At 44.1% G+C, this 15,482-nt stretch overlaps 1 protein-coding gene across 2 annotated transcripts in view; it reads right to left on the minus strand.

The window, feature by feature from the left end:
* ALDH18A1 (aldehyde dehydrogenase 18 family member A1) overlaps positions 1 to 15,414 on the minus strand; it is a 38,122-nt gene extending 22,708 nt beyond the window's left edge. For both annotated transcript variants that reach the window (XM_045854404.1, XM_045854403.1), the window contains exons 1-5: positions 15,276 to 15,414; positions 12,344 to 12,459; positions 5,615 to 5,829; positions 1,262 to 1,411; positions 1,068 to 1,172 (exon numbers count right to left, since the gene is read on the minus strand). In XM_045854404.1, coding sequence (XP_045710360.1) covers positions 1,068 to 1,172; positions 1,262 to 1,411; positions 5,615 to 5,829; positions 12,344 to 12,431 — 558 coding nt within the window. In that variant the 5' untranslated portion in view covers positions 12,432 to 12,459; positions 15,276 to 15,414. The remainder of the gene's footprint in view (positions 1 to 1,067; positions 1,173 to 1,261; positions 1,412 to 5,614; positions 5,830 to 12,343; positions 12,460 to 15,275) is intronic.
* Positions 15,415 to 15,482: the final 68 nt, after the last annotated feature.

Below are 15,482 nucleotides of genomic sequence, written 5' to 3' on the forward strand. Positions count from 1 at the left end.
AAAACAAAGCTCCTGGATCTAAGTTTCCTCACCTGGCTCCAGGCACTTTTAAAGAATTAGACGAAAACTATCATTGGATTGTGACAGAGAAGAGACAGGAAGGTGACAGAAATTGAGGCTTCCATTGCATTTATGCTAACAGAAAAAAATCTAAGCTGGCAGAGAGGGGTCTGCAGCCATAGGAAACAGGTGGACAAGTCTGTACCTTTCTGCTCCAGCTCACTTTTTCAAGGACACTGGAATAACACCAGAACGTCACTGAGTAACAACTGTGAACAAAGCGGTTTAGGTCTATTTAGGTCTATTCCATGTGTAGTTGTTTAGTTGATGAAAAAAACAATTGAAAAAAATTCTAGAAATTTAGGTAAAAAAAGAAGTAATATAGAAAGAAGGTTCTAGAACATTCAGCAGTAACTACTAAAACCTTCTAAGTTCCATGAGTACAGGAACCATGGCTGTTTTGTTTAGCACAGTATCCCCAATGCTTAACAGATTTCTTGCTACACCACAGGTGTTCAAAAAATATTTGCTGAATGAATGAAAAACCAACCAACCACCAGCATTCCTTCCAACCTTCAATGTTTAATATCTATTATATGAGGCAACCAGGTGCCATCCAAAACAAGCCACCTGAAGTCCAATTTGCTAATGAAATAAAGACATCTAAGTTTTCTGTCTTCAGGAAACATGGGCCTAAGTTTCCTCACCTGGCTCCAGGCACTTTTAAAAAATTAGCAGTTGGGGTAGCCCTAAGAGGTGTTAGTACAACAACCAGAACTAACACTGAGAGCGTACTGTGCCAGACACTGTATTAAATGCCTTTCATATGTTGTCTCATTAAGCTCGTGAAAAACCCTCTGAAGACAGCTGATCTTATCCTTGTTCTTCAGATGAAGACACTGAGGCACATAAACATTAGACTTAAAAGACATTCTCCAGGTCTCCCAACCAACAAGTGGTGAAGCCGAGGCTGTCTCCTGGTGCTCTGGCTCCAGAGCCCTTCTCAGTCTTCTTGTTCCATGCAAATCACCCTCACTCACGGCCCTGTGCAAAGGCCAGCCTCTCACCTGGGCAGCACAGATGCTGTACTGGGTAAACATGGCTTCATACAGGGCCATCAGTCCACTCTGTCCTGCGGCTGCACAGGCTCGGGCTTCTAAGACAGGAATTGCCTGTAACACACCAATAGACAAGGTGTAGGTGGGAGGGAGGAAAGGTGCCCGAGCACCCATGGTGCAGGGGGTAGGCAAGCGGCACTCACCATCTCTTTCAGCTGGTTCTGCCCTGAGTGCAGGGCCTGCCGCACACTCTGGGACAAAAGGATCTCATGGCGCAAGCGCTGCTTGCCAAAAGCTACAGCTCCACTGGTTACCAGCATCATCTCTCGGCCTTGATTCTGTAGCACTGACACCTGACATTGAGGAAGAAAAAAACACAAGTCACTTGTAATATCTCTTTCCTTGCTTCCCAAGAAACTCAGGTGGGATGGACAACTGAGTGGATCCCAAATGCTGGTTTATGGAGCAGCAGTGGATTGGCCCTGGGAAGAATCACCCAGGTTGCTTGGTAAAGATACAGATTCCTACTTGCTGACTCAAATCTGGTGAGCCAGTGGCAGACAGGAATCAGTTTTTAATGGGGGATTCTGGTGTGCAACCGGGGTGGCAACTATAAGGCTTGATGGCACCTGTTATATTTTAGTATTTGCAAAAGGCCCAGTTGTTACAGGAAAAATAAGCCCAGAACAGAAGTCAGGAGCTAGGAATTGCAACATCAACTTAGCAAATGCCTTCTCAAATTCTAAGGCATGAACTGGGGAGATGAGGCTGTTTCTGGGACATGTCTGATCCCCCGGGTCACCTTTGGCTAGACCAGGGACAGACGTTCACCCTGTTCTGCTCTGTCTGCCCAGAACCCAGGCATTTGTTCCCTACCTGGGACAGATCCACATGAAAGGGTTGAAGGTTCAAGATGCAAACAAAGTCAATATTCCTTAATTTCCTTTCTCCCTGATGCCTGAGCACTATACCTTGGTTCAGAAAATCACAAATGGCCGTCCGTGATCGACCATGATTTCAAAAAATAACCTTTTTTTTTAAATCCTCACCCAAGAACACTTTTCCATTGCTTTCAGAGAGAGAAGAAGGGAGAGAAGGTTTTTTAGGGAGAGAGGAAGGGAGGGAGAAAGATAGAGAGAAACCAGCAGTGGATTGGCCCCGGGAAGAATCACCCAGGTTGCTTGGTAAAGATACAGATTCTTTATAAAGAGACATAGATGTATGTCTCTTTTTAGCAGATTCTTGGTAAAGAGACATATCCATAAAACAAATGTCATCTAAAACAGGGGTCTCGAACCCCCGGGCTGTGGACTGGTACCGGTCCATGGCTGGTTAGGTTAGGAACTGGGCGGCACAGCAGGAGGCGGGCTAGCGGGTGAAGCTTCAATTGCATTATCGCCTCAGCTCTGCCTCCTGTCCTCCCTACCCCCACCAAAGGTCCATGGAAAAACTGTTTTCTGTGAAATGGATCCCTGGTGCCAAAAAGGTGGGGGGCCACTGATCTAAAACATTTAAATAATCCCTTAATATCAAATATCAAGTCAGTGTTTACATTTCTCCTTTTTTTTCATCTTGCTCAAACTGAGGTGCAAGTTAAGCCCATACACTGCAATCCACTGAAATGTCTCTTACACCTTTTTTAGTCCACAGGTTCCTTCACCAGCATTTTTCTCTTGATATTTTTTTGTTAAAGGAACTAGGCTGTTTGTCCTTCAGGGCTTCCCTGCCTCAATTTTCCTGCGTGTGTCCCTGTGCCGTAGTTTAATGCTGTATTCCATAGTCCCGTAAACTGCTATCAGGTGCAGAGGCTTGGTTTGTTTTGTCAAGAATTTATAGGTCACAGTGTCCATAGAGGGGATACATAATGCCTGGTTATCCTTTTTTTGTGTGCTGTCAGCAGCTGCTTATGACCATCACAAAGAACTATTAATTATTAGGGCTGCAAAATGCTGACATTTGAAATCATTCATTCTTTCTTCATTCGTAGGCTTCATTCACTTCCATAAAGGGACATTTTCCTTCATTAACCATTTGATCACCTGGAGGTATAGTTTGTTTATGAAAGGCAGGGCAGATGTGCTTCTCTTTCCCTTTATTTACTGTTTTCAATATAATGAGTAGGTTCTCTAGTATCCTCCAAAGATGACCAATGAGCTATTTTAAAGTGTCATTATGAATTCATGGATTTAAACATATTTCATGTGTTTGAACTCACTGCAGTAATTACCATCCATCTTTGGCCAGTGGAAGCCACTTTAAGTCGGCTCCAGCGTCCACCTAGCATGATCTGATGCCTTGGACAAGACGTACTAGAAAGCCCTTCCATTAGACCCATGGGTGTCTCTCGAAGGGAAGCTGGTGGCCTAAGATCATCACCAGGTTCTCCCACTGTTTCCATCGATGTTCTCCTTTGCTCGAAATCTTCATACCGCTTTGAGACTGGATCCTAACTGCTCTACCTTGGCAAAGCCTTGCCCGATGGAGTGATCGGCTTTACTTCCCACTCGCCCTGAGATCACGACCACTGCTCACAATCTCACCTCCTCCCTGGCCCCCCAACATGCCACACTCATTCCTGTTTTTGTCCCCACTCTGCAGAGCCTCTTCTTCCCCAGAAGCACTGGCCTGCACAACTGCGGGGCACCACTCACCCTGTGCACCTGGCTGCGTGGAACAGTCCCCATCTGTTGGTGTAAATCCAACCAGCTGTAAAGGCCCAGGCTGAGTCCCAGCTCTGCTAGGGGCCCCAACAACCGCACTGTTGTTTGACTTTTCTGCCCCGGGACCCATTCGTCAATGCCATGTGGGCCCGCTCATTTGAATACTTACTGCCTTAAACAGTCACCTAATTGTTTTGGGCGTCCCAGCCCTAGCTCCCTAGTAGCAGAGTAGCCCTTTGACAAATACTTGTTAAACCAAATTGGTCTGATGGGCTCAATCTGTGAGGCAAATTTGACAATAATTGCTTAGCATAGAAAAACATAAGAGGAAAATGCTGTCAAGTTTCAGGCTGGCAGTTTCCAACTCCTTAGTAAAGTTATTATAAAAACTGAAAATATGTCTATAAAGGATAGAGGGCCAGAAAGGAAAAGCTCTAGCCGCATCTCTAGGATGCCCAACTGTCTGGTTTTCGACTCTTGATCAAGGGCCAGCAAACCTGCATCTGTTTTTATAATCAGACTGGTAACGGAACACAGCCACACTCATTCATTTACTTACCACCTAAGGTGGCTTTCGTGCTATAGTTGCAGAACTGAGTAGTTGAGGCACAGACCATACAGCCTACAAAGCCTAAATACTTACTATCTGCCCTTCACAGAAAAAGTGTGCTGAGCCTTGCTCTTGGCAAAGATAAGGGTAGTGGGATTTGTAACATGCTTGAAGTCCAAAACTTCGAATGTCAACCCCAAAGGTCAGTTTCTTTTTCAGATAATCTCCAGTCAGCCTGGCTTGACTGCATGGCCAGTGGAGCATTAAATCCCCACCAGAAACTTCCGATTTGAGCCCGTCCAAAGCCAAGATTCCTTACACAGATCTCATCTGATTCAATCTGGAAAAAACTGTGGTCGCTGTCTCCACGTAAGGACCCCAGGGGACTTGTGCACAGCGGTGTGTCTGTCTCTCAGACCCACCCCCAGTGTCTGCTTGCACTCCCTCTCTTGTCACTTGTATCCTTTGCCTTTATATATTCATTTTATTTATTTTTTATCTTCACCCAAGGGCATGTTTTCCCCATTGCTTTTAGAGAGAGAAAGGGACAGAGGAAGGGAGAGAAACATCAGTACAAGAGAGAAGAGAGAAGCATTAATTGGTTGCTTCCCACACATGTCCACACCAGAGATCATATGCACCCAGACCAGGGATGGAATCTGCAACCTAGCAGTATAAGCCCTGACCAGGAACCAGAACTGCAAACTTCCAGTTACAGGATGACACTCCAACAAACTGAGCCACACTGGCCAGTGCATATCCTTTGCCTTTAAATGAAAGCTTTACATTACATGGGTTTTCTCTGTGGAGTCTGGTGAGCCCTTTTAAATATCTGGACTTGGAAAATGTTTGCAATGATACCTGATATTTATTTCAAGATTATTGGACTAAAAAAAGAAAAAGCCCAACAAAACAGGAAAAAGAGAAGTTCAGTATTTACCCACATCCACCTGAGCTCTCAACCCTAACTCTGTGTTACAGTCACCGGGGAAACTGGAAACTTGGTGCGTGAGCCCCACCCACAGACGTGTGCTAACTGACTGTGTGAAGCCCAGGCACCGCCAGGTCCTCAGCAGTGTCAACGTGCAGCCAGGATTAAGAAACACTTATTACTAAGGAGCCTGAGGGGGCACTACATGAAACCAGCTGTCCTCCTTGACATCCCTCTGTTTGCCCTGGGACGCTGTCCCGCACTGGCACCTGCAGCAGGAGAAGGAGTTTTCAAATCGGGTTAAATCTACTGCACTCAAATCAAGATTATTTGTAAAAGTTGGTAAACCCGAAGTGACACCTTAAAACCCTATTTTTTTTTTTAGTTCAGTAGACTTTTCCATCTTGGCAATTACCTGCTCAACAATAGATGCCAGGCGTCCCAGTGCCAGGCCACATTCATCGCCTCGGGTCACCACGGCACTTCCAAGTTTCACCACGATTCTCTTGGCATGTTTCAGCTCACTGCGGTGGGCAAAGGGCTTGCCGTGTGTGCGGCTGAGGGGCACAGTGATGAAGGGGATGTTGCTCCAGGAACGGACATTTCTGATGGTGGAAGGCTGGACACGATCTGTATTTTGATCCCAAAGTCAATGCAAAAAGAAAAAGGAAAAGAAAAAGAAAATACATCATCCCATTAAAAAGATATATGCACAATATTAACCAGTTTAGCCTCTAAAGAATAGCTTTATTACTCTTAACTGAGTAAAACCAGCATATCAAAAGCCAGACCTAGCATGTTCTTATTCTAGTATCGAGTGGAGTTTGCACTCACTGCACAGGCCACGGGCACACTTACACACTGCTGGTGAAAAGTTTAAACAAAACATTTTTCTGAAGACATGTTGGCAAAATATAGCAAAAGCCTTAAAAATGTTCTCATCTTTTCATTTGGCAATTCCACGTTCAGAAATTTCTTCGAAGAAACTAATCAGAGATTAAGACAAAAAGATTCATCTGAAAGCTGTTCACCAGTGTTGTTTATAGTAAGATTATAATAGATTAAATGTCAAAAAAAAGGGCAGATGGATTCATGAGCATTTTTAGCATTTTTAATAACATAGGAAAATATTCATTGTGTATTTCATAGACATGTTTAAATGCACAAAAAAAAGATGCAGGAAAGAAATAAAAATATTAATATTTTATCTTTGAATGGATTATAGGTGATTTAACTTTTTTATTCCTGTTTTCCAAATTTATGCAATATACATGCATTGCTTTCATAATAAAAAAATACAGTATATGTGCTTTTAAGGCCACATCACTATAAAAAGAGTGAGTCTGATTAGCAAAGACAATTAAGAGCAAAGTAATTAGTATGAGTAATAAAACATTATGACTAATCTACCTACAAGTTTTCTCTGTGACATGGCAGCATGAACCCAGGTACCTGTAATAATGATAAAAAAAACTGGATAGATAGCTTTCTGAAGGAAAAGTAGTGTTGGAGTCAGATGCTTTGTTTTTATCCCTTTGGACATCTGCCCCTAAGCAACCCTTTCCTGATTCTTTCTTTCTTTCTTTTTGGCAAAGCTGTATATGACTTCTAAGGAGGCAAAACAATAAACAAAACTTGGTTAAAAAGCTGAAAATATACTTACATAAGCCAAAAGCACTAGGAGCTAAACATCAGGCACTGCATGCTTCACTGCTTCTCACAGGTCCAACTTTCTCCACTAACCACTTGCCAATCACCGCCCCCTCTGTCACACTGTGTGGGACTTCCTGCTCTAGCAGGGTACAGTGCAGTCAGTCAAAAGATCACATTTCCTAGACTTTCTTGTACAGCTAGACATGGCCATGTGCTTAAGTTCTGGTTAACACAATACATGTGAAAACGTATATGGGACTTCCAGGAATTTCTTTAAAAAGAAAAGTGTTTTCAGAGTGAGATCTTAACCCACGGCTGCCTGACTTCAAGCTGCCATCAGCCACATCTATTTGTGCCAATTCCTACATAATTTGTTCCTACATAAATCAAGGTTCCCCAGGTCAGAGCCCTCCAATTACCCTCCATATGTAGAACCATTCTGCCTCTTAGAAGCTCTTCCTTTTATGACCCAATGTTATTTTTCTTACTGATGCCTTTTTGACTGAAATTACATTAAATATAAACAAAAAACATTTTAAAAAAGAGGAAAAGTGCTTCCTTCTTCCCTTCATTCATCCTGCTGCTGGGAACATGGGTTTGGAGGTTGGAACTCAAATGTCCACTTCAGGCTCTAAGACAACACAGTAAGAACTTCGAAGGAAAAGAAAGGAGTGTGGAAGCCGGATGATTTCACACACTGCTCTGGAAGCCCTCAACCGCCTCCCTTCTGTAAGGACCCCAGGCTTCTCCCAGGAGAAAAACAGAAAGAGATTTCTAGCCTGTTGGAGCCATTATTGTTTTGGGTTTTCTGATACACGATCCCGACCTAATTGTAACTGGCACAGAAGGAGAATGAGCGAGTGAGAGCACAGGCAGAGGGGCGGGCCGGCGAGGAGGCCTGGACGGGGAAGAGAAGCTGCCTGCGGGTGGGAGTTGCTGACAGATGGTCTCACTCACTGCAAATGGATCTTTGCTTGGTGGGACTCTCGGACTGTAAGAAAGCGAGTGAACATGGGCACACAGGTTCTCAGCAGGACTAAATTTTAGGTATTCCTGCCCCCTCCCCAGGAGTTCTCTATGTATCATGAGAGGCATTAATGAATGACTAAAAGTAATCATTCCAAGCCACCTTTTGGACCATTTTTCTATAACTGTACTATCACAGAATAACTTCCTCCACTTGAATCAACCACCATTACCTCCATTTATATTTATAGATAGATTTCTCAGAATTTCTCTAGAGTTAATCCCTCTGTCTCCTTACTACAGACTACGAACGCCTCTAACTACGATCTAGCTTCTATTCTTTACGCTGTCATGATGGTGGGTAAAGCAGGCAGAATCTCATTCTCGTGGACTGGAAGATCACTGTGTATTCTCCTCCCTCTCTGCCTACTTCACATACAAATCTCAGAAAGAACACTTTTAGGGAATTAGTAAAGAGTCCTTTTTTCTCTCTCCTAAAGAAACATTTTTAACAGCGATTATGCTTCAAGTCCATTGGAGATACCAGGCCTGCAGTCTAGTTGCTGGCAGAAAGCTGCTCAGAAAGTCCATCACCTGGGACAGACCTGGCACTTGGCACCCTGGCTAGGCCCACAGGTGGACTGTCTCTTCCCGCTGGAGGACCCTCTCACTGCTGAAGGACAGGTTTGTTGTTGGGGCTCAGTTCCACGGAGAGCTTCCCTTCTTTATTGGGTTCAGCAACATAGGTACCCTGATTCAGTCTTCAAGGTTATTATCCTAAGCACCCAAGACTACAGTTAAAAGCTACGGTTAACAGTCCTGGCCTTGCTGACCTGACAGAGAGAGAGGTGGGAGAGGGAGAGACTTACTCCCCTGGGGTTTGGACTTGGCATCACCAGAGGCTGCAGAGCTCAGAGCTACACTCCCTTTGACAACTCTCAGGACTAGACCTGCTGACCCTTTCTCACTCCTGTCCACTATAGGGCTTATCCTGTCCTGGAAGTATGCTGACACCCCCGGGTACCTCGGGGACACAGGTAGTAGCACACGTATCAGTCCAAGTGATCATATGACAGAAACCAGTTAGAATCTATCAGGCCAGGTGAGCATGAATGAGGCACCTGATGCACAGTCTTTGTCAGCAGAGGGTGGCTTGGCTTGGAGCCAGGTAGTTGGGGTCACTCTGGCTGCTGGCAACTGGGTCACCACAGACCAGGGCTGACAAAGTTCAAAAGGGGGCCACAACAAGGTTTCAAGCAAGTGAAAGTGCAGTCACGCCCAATAGGTTAGAGCACCAAGGAGAATTCTGTGGGATCTGGGGCTTTCTGGGTTTCCTGTTCAGCAATGCATTCACCCTCCCGATTGACCCTACCTTTCTAGGGAGCATTTTTTAATGATCTGCGGTGTACTATACTTTTTAGGGTCCATACTGAAGACTGAAAAGGCCTTGATTCCTTTGGAAAAATCCAAGGCCTTGGGATGCGTAATCTCTTCCCATTTCCTAAGGGACCTTTAGGCCCTAAATCCCACAGAATAGCCATCTCTGAGGGGCTCCTGAGTGTACGTGTGTGCACGCGTGTGGGGGCTGGGGTGGAGTAGGGCTGTCCACATTCCTCGAAAGTGCCATGCATCGTGCTCCAGGGGAGGAGAGGCCCTTCGCCTTTCAGCACCCAAGTCCTCAGGCCTGACCAGGAAGGAACCCTGACATGATTTCTTCTCCCTTCCTGGCTTTCCACTTTCCTCCATGTTTGTGTCTATATGCTTTCTCACTTTGCTTTTTTAATTTATTTTCTTCTCTTCTGCTTATTGTGGTCAGCAAACACAGGGCCACAGGCTCCAGAAAAATCTGGATACAAAAATAGAAAAATAAATCTAGGGACAAGATCAGGAAGTGCCTCCTTCTGTGAATGAGGTTACTGAGAATAAAGTATAATATCAAGAATAAAAATACCAAAGTGAGTACTAACTGTATAGTAAGAACTATGTTAACTATTCAGACACCTTTCTTTACAGGGCAGAGGATATACCATAAGAGGTCAAGTATAGACTCTGGAGCCAGACTGCCTGGGTTGGAATCTCAACCTTCTACTTACTTGCTGTAACCTCACCTATCTCATAAAGGTGTGAGGGGAAAAAGGCATGAGCGCACTAACAGGCACTGGTGCGGAGTAAACACCCCAATATTCCTGTATTATAAAAAAGGCTCCGCTATCATTGTCATCGTTACCATCACCACCACTGTTATCTTACTAAATTCTCATGGCAATCCTCATGACTTAGATATCATGAATTAGCTACTGTTAGCCTCATTTTATAAACGAGGAAACTGAGGCCCAGAGAATTTGGGTAACTTACCAACCATGCCAGATGCAAAAATGGCCACAGTACTTGAAGCTTCTCCCACCCCTTGAGTCTGTGCTGGCCCTACGCCTTGCTTCGACTGCAAGCGTGCAGTAAAGAAGCTGTGGAGAGCCTGCTGGAGGATGAGAGACCATGGGGAACAGACACGATCCATAGCCCCAGCAGAGGTCCCCTGCTGCCAACAATCAGCCCCAAGCCAGCGTGAAAACTGACACAGACGCCAAACCACCGTGCAGCTGAGCCTAGTCCAACGCATCAACCAACCCATAAAATTGTGAACTAAATCCACAGCTGTGGTCACTAGTGACTTACAAAGTAAGTAGCAGAATTAGTGTTCAAACACAGGGAGCCTGAACTCTTCTTTACATGAATGGGAAATAGAGATTTTTTTCTAATGGTAATAAGCTTGATTAGTTGATAAGCAAGTCATCTGTGGTAAGGTTTGGAGATAGAATGTTCAGAAAAATCAGGTGTTATCAAGCAGACAGCCAACTCAAACTATAATAAACAGCCTCTCCACAAATGGTGCTGGAACAACTAGACATCCGTAAGCAAAAAAATGAACCTTGACTTAACCCTCACACCTTATACGAAAATTAACTCAAAATGATCGTGCACTTAAATGTAAAACTGTAAAACCTTAAAAAAAGAAAGAAAATCTTCAGGATCTAGGGCTAAACAAAGAGTTCTTAGACTTGGCTCCAAAGGAATAATCCATAAAAGGGAAATCTGATAAACTAGCCCTCATCAAAATAAAAGCAAGCAAAACAAAAAACTTTTCTCTGTAAAAGATCCTGTTAAGAGAATGAAATGACGAACTACAAACCGGGAGAAAATACTTTCAAACAATATAGCTGATCAAGCACTAGTATCCAATAATACAATACTCTCAAAAATTAAGAGCAAAAAAACAAACAATCCAATTACAAATGAGCAGATGACCTTTCACTGAAGTAGAATATATAAATGGCAAATATGCACATGAAAAGATGTTTAACATCAATAACCATTAGGGGAAAAGCAGGTTAAAACCACAGTCGGATGTCACCACACACCTATCAGAATGCATAAAATAAAAGAGTGACGACATCACATTTTGGTGAGGACATGGAGAAGTGGAAAACTCTTATGTTGCTGGTGTGAATGTAAAAAGGTATAGCCATTCTACAAAAACAATTTTACAGTTTCTTGAAAACTAACTACCATATGACCCAGCAATTGAACTCTTGGGCATTTATTCCAAACAAATGAAAACTGTGTTCATGTGTTCATGCAAAATCCTGCACACAAATGTTCACAGCAGCCTTATTCATAGCAGTCAAACAACGGGAACCAGGTGCCCTTCCATGTGCGAGCGGTTACACTAACTGTGGTGCACCCACACCATTAAACACTACTCAGTAAGAAAAAGGAACATGTTTATACAGACATGTTGAAGAGTCTCCAGAGAATTATGCTGAGTCAAAAAAAGTCATCCCCACTGCTCACATACTGTATGATTCCATTTAGATAACGTTTTTGAAAGGCCAAAATTATAAAAATGTAGAACAGAGTAGAAGTTGCCAGGGTTAGAGACAGGGAGGAAGGGCATGTCCAGAAAGGAGAGACCTGACGGATCATATAGTGATGGAAATGTTCTTATCTCGACTCTATCGATGTCAGTATCCTGGCTGAGATACTGAGAGAACTGGGTACGGGGTATAAGGAATGTCTCTGTATTAATTCTTGTAACTGCAAGTGTATCTATAATGATCTCAAAATTAAAATAATTATAACAAAGTAATAACAAAAATAGCCTATAAAAATTTTGGGGAATGAATATAGGTAGCACTTTATTTAAATTATTGTTTTCATTTTGAATTACTTATTTGACATACAATAAGTTGTAAAAATTAATGTATACAACTTGATGAGTCTGAAGATAAGTATATACCGTACATGTAAGACAATCACCAGATTCTATGACATATTTTGTCCAAAAGTCTCAATTTCTTAATAAAAACAAACACAGAACATTTCACCAGCAGGCTGCTTCCTTCCTTACTGTCTTTGCCCAATCCTGCCATTTTATATTTTTCCCCTCCTTTAAGACCGTTTGAAATACACTCCAACCGAACTCCCCACACACTGCTAAGCCATGGTATATACACAACATGGTACCTACACAGTCTGGAGGGAGCTGTGGGCTGGGCCCAGGGCAGCAGACGGTGCCTGAGGAGCTGGAAGCCAGAGCAGCAGACTTGACTCAACATGTTGTAATGTGGTCACTGATCAAAGTACCTGCAGGATGTATTTTTAAAAAATTGAATAATGAAAAATACTACACAATTCATTTTCTTTTCCTCTACTTCCCCACACTCAGAGTAAAAATTTGACACCCCCGCTCCAAACTCCAGTGTATTAGGCGAATGCCTACCTTCTCTGTATAGTGTAGAAAGGAGAGAAAAAATAAATGGTTTCTTCCCATGCTCCATCTCAACCCTCCCTTCCCTAGACAGCCTTAGTTTTTATGGAAGCAAGCGGCAATTGAGGATTATGAGTATTCTGAGTGACGAAAAAATCTTCAAGGTATAGTGATTATGCAATGATACTAAATCTTCACTACAATTCCTTTACTACTGAGGAATCAGTCTCCAAAAGATCAAAAGCAGATCCAATATCCAGCAAGAGTGATCTCCACCCTCCTATTATTACCCCCAACAAAACTCTGAAAACCACACAACTGAACTGTCAGCCTGATCCTCGCAGACACAAGAAGAGGGAAGAAAGGCCAGAGGCTGCAGCCACATCTTTCTTCCTGCCATCCACAAGAATCTAAAGTGCACTCTTACTGCCTGGGGAAGGAGGTGCAATGTCTGCAGATGTCTGGCATTTGAAATGACTGGACACAACCCAAGGAGGATGAGTACATGGCTAAACACCTGAGTTAAGAACGTAGTGGTTGTGGGCATTTTCCCACCCGGGGTCAAACTTGAGGCTTTGGACAAAAAATAATATATTTCACAAAAAGGTAGGGGGCTCCTTCATATACACACACACACACACACACACACACACACACACACAGAATACACCATTTACTATTGCAGCTGGAATATTGCTGCTTTCACAAGATAAGAAAAATACTGCACCTTTTTTGCTAGCTGGAGCCTCCTTTTAACCTATGCTGTACGGATTGGTGGAGATATTTCAACCCTCTTAAATGTGCCTCGAAGACTAGCATTTAGGCCCATAGTGAAGAGAAATAAGGAGTGGCATGTACTGTTCTTTAGTTTATACCACACAAAGGCACAGACAGAAAGGGGAGAGAAGAGACTGGCAGGATACATCTGGTGTAAAAGATATGGCATCTAATAGGTGACAGAAGTGCTAAGTGCTGTCTTTTTTGACTTCTGTGTTTGTGACAGTCTGAAAGATCCCAAGAGAAAATTATTTTCATAATATTGAAGCATGATTTGGGTCCATGGTCTGTTTGCTTCTTATATAAATTCTTTCAGTGATTGTTGCCAATTATTTCCTTATGAATTATCCAAAATACTCGTAGAAGAGCCAAAATGGTAAAATAATCAAGTAGTGACACTAAAATTCCAGTTCCATCTCCTTCAGGAACCTTCCCCAGTCACTTCAGCATTCAAAGTTGGGCATAATCCTACAGTTTACCTTTGAACTGGTTCATGCTTTTCTCAACGAGATTATAAATCTCCCACTGACAGCACTGTACACATTACCGGAACAGGGGCTTTGAAGGTGGGATAGATTTGGGTTGAAGCTTTGTACTTGCTAGCTGTATGCATTTTGGAGGGTTACTTAATCTTTCTAACCCTCAGTTTCTTCATTTGTAAATCAGGGACAGGAACAGTAAGGACCGCATAAGATTATTGTGAGAATTAAATGAGTTAATGCATGGAATGCCTGTTCGTAACAGATGGTCAATAAATGTCAGTTTTTCTCCTTCTGTCTTTTGGGCACTAATGGTATCTTACAATTCTTTCTTTCCTTCAGGACCTGCCACAGCCACAAAGAATTCAATAAATATTCTATGATGGAGATAGTCATAAATTATACTTATTGACTTTATCCCTCTCTTATCTAAAAGTAATTGAAAGCTCTGAATATTTAAGATCATTAAGTTATTAGAATGAAAAGTGAGCTAGAAACCAAGCCTCCTGGCCTCTCTCCTATACCACACTGCCTCTGACTGACCCCTTCCTGACTGCAAGGAATGGTACATCCTGTCAGAGTTTATTATACTCTCCAAAAGCGTTCATTATGGAGAGCTGATTCCAGGGAGCAAAGGGTATAGTGTGTGGTGTCTAGACTCAACGTCATCAGTTGAAAAGAGTTTCCATGTTTTGACTAGGACATTTCTTAAGTACCTCTTTATAGGGTCTAAACAGGACGCCCTTATCTTACCGATTTGGACGGAGACTTGGACTTTAGTCCCAACAAACTTCGCCCAGAAATACAGGATCGGCATATGGTTCACTTAAAAACAAAGACCCCACGATAAATCTCACTGCCTTAGAGAGCCGGGGACAATGGGGGCAGCAGGTGCTGCCTGACGTGTCAGGACTATTCACTGACCGCACGTCATTTTGTAAAATGCAGTCAAGAGCCGATTCCTCAGCTGCGGGGCGGCCTGGTTTTGAGGAGGGGATCACGAAAGCCAGGCGGGCCAAGGGGGACTACACACACAGGCGCCTGAGAGTCATTGTGTTGCCACTTACAAACCAGGGTAAAACATCGAACCGAGGCAGGTGCAATGGACCGAGAAGGGGTCCACCGAGTCTCCAAACGTCCATCTGGACCAGTTCCTCCATTTCGGTGGCCAGGAAGGTCGGGTGCCCTAGGACCCCGCAACCCTGGTTTCCACCACAAGGTCAATAAGAACAGCGCCGGGGCCGTGCTGCGCACCCTAAGCCCGCTGCTATCCCTGCGCGAGCTCCCACGCCCACTCGTGGGACCCGGCCACCCGGCTCCTGCTTGTGCGGCGCTCCCGCGGCCCGGTGCGCCCACGTTTCCCCGCCTCGGCCCAGGCGCCGCAACAACCCTCGCAGAGGCGCAGGTGCCTCGCCATCCCCGCGCCTGCCACGTACCTGACTCGCCGCTGCCGCGCCCGGCCTCACTTCCCATCCAGAAGTCCACGCGGGGACGATTTTGGCGCCGGCTTACTCTTTTTTCTTCCGTCCACGTCCCGCAAGATGACGTTACGTCAGCTGCGTAGGAGTAAAGCCAGGCCGCCGGGCCAGCGCTGTTGACGTAGGGCTAAGGGGCTGAGCCGGAGCTGCGCCACGGCAACCGCG

The sequence above is a fragment of the Phyllostomus hastatus genome, unplaced genomic scaffold (genome assembly GCF_019186645.2).
Source record: "Phyllostomus hastatus isolate PE091 unplaced genomic scaffold, TTU_PhHast_1.1 phas_scaffold_1066, whole genome shotgun sequence".
Taxonomy (NCBI): Eukaryota; Metazoa; Chordata; class Mammalia; order Chiroptera; family Phyllostomidae; genus Phyllostomus; species Phyllostomus hastatus.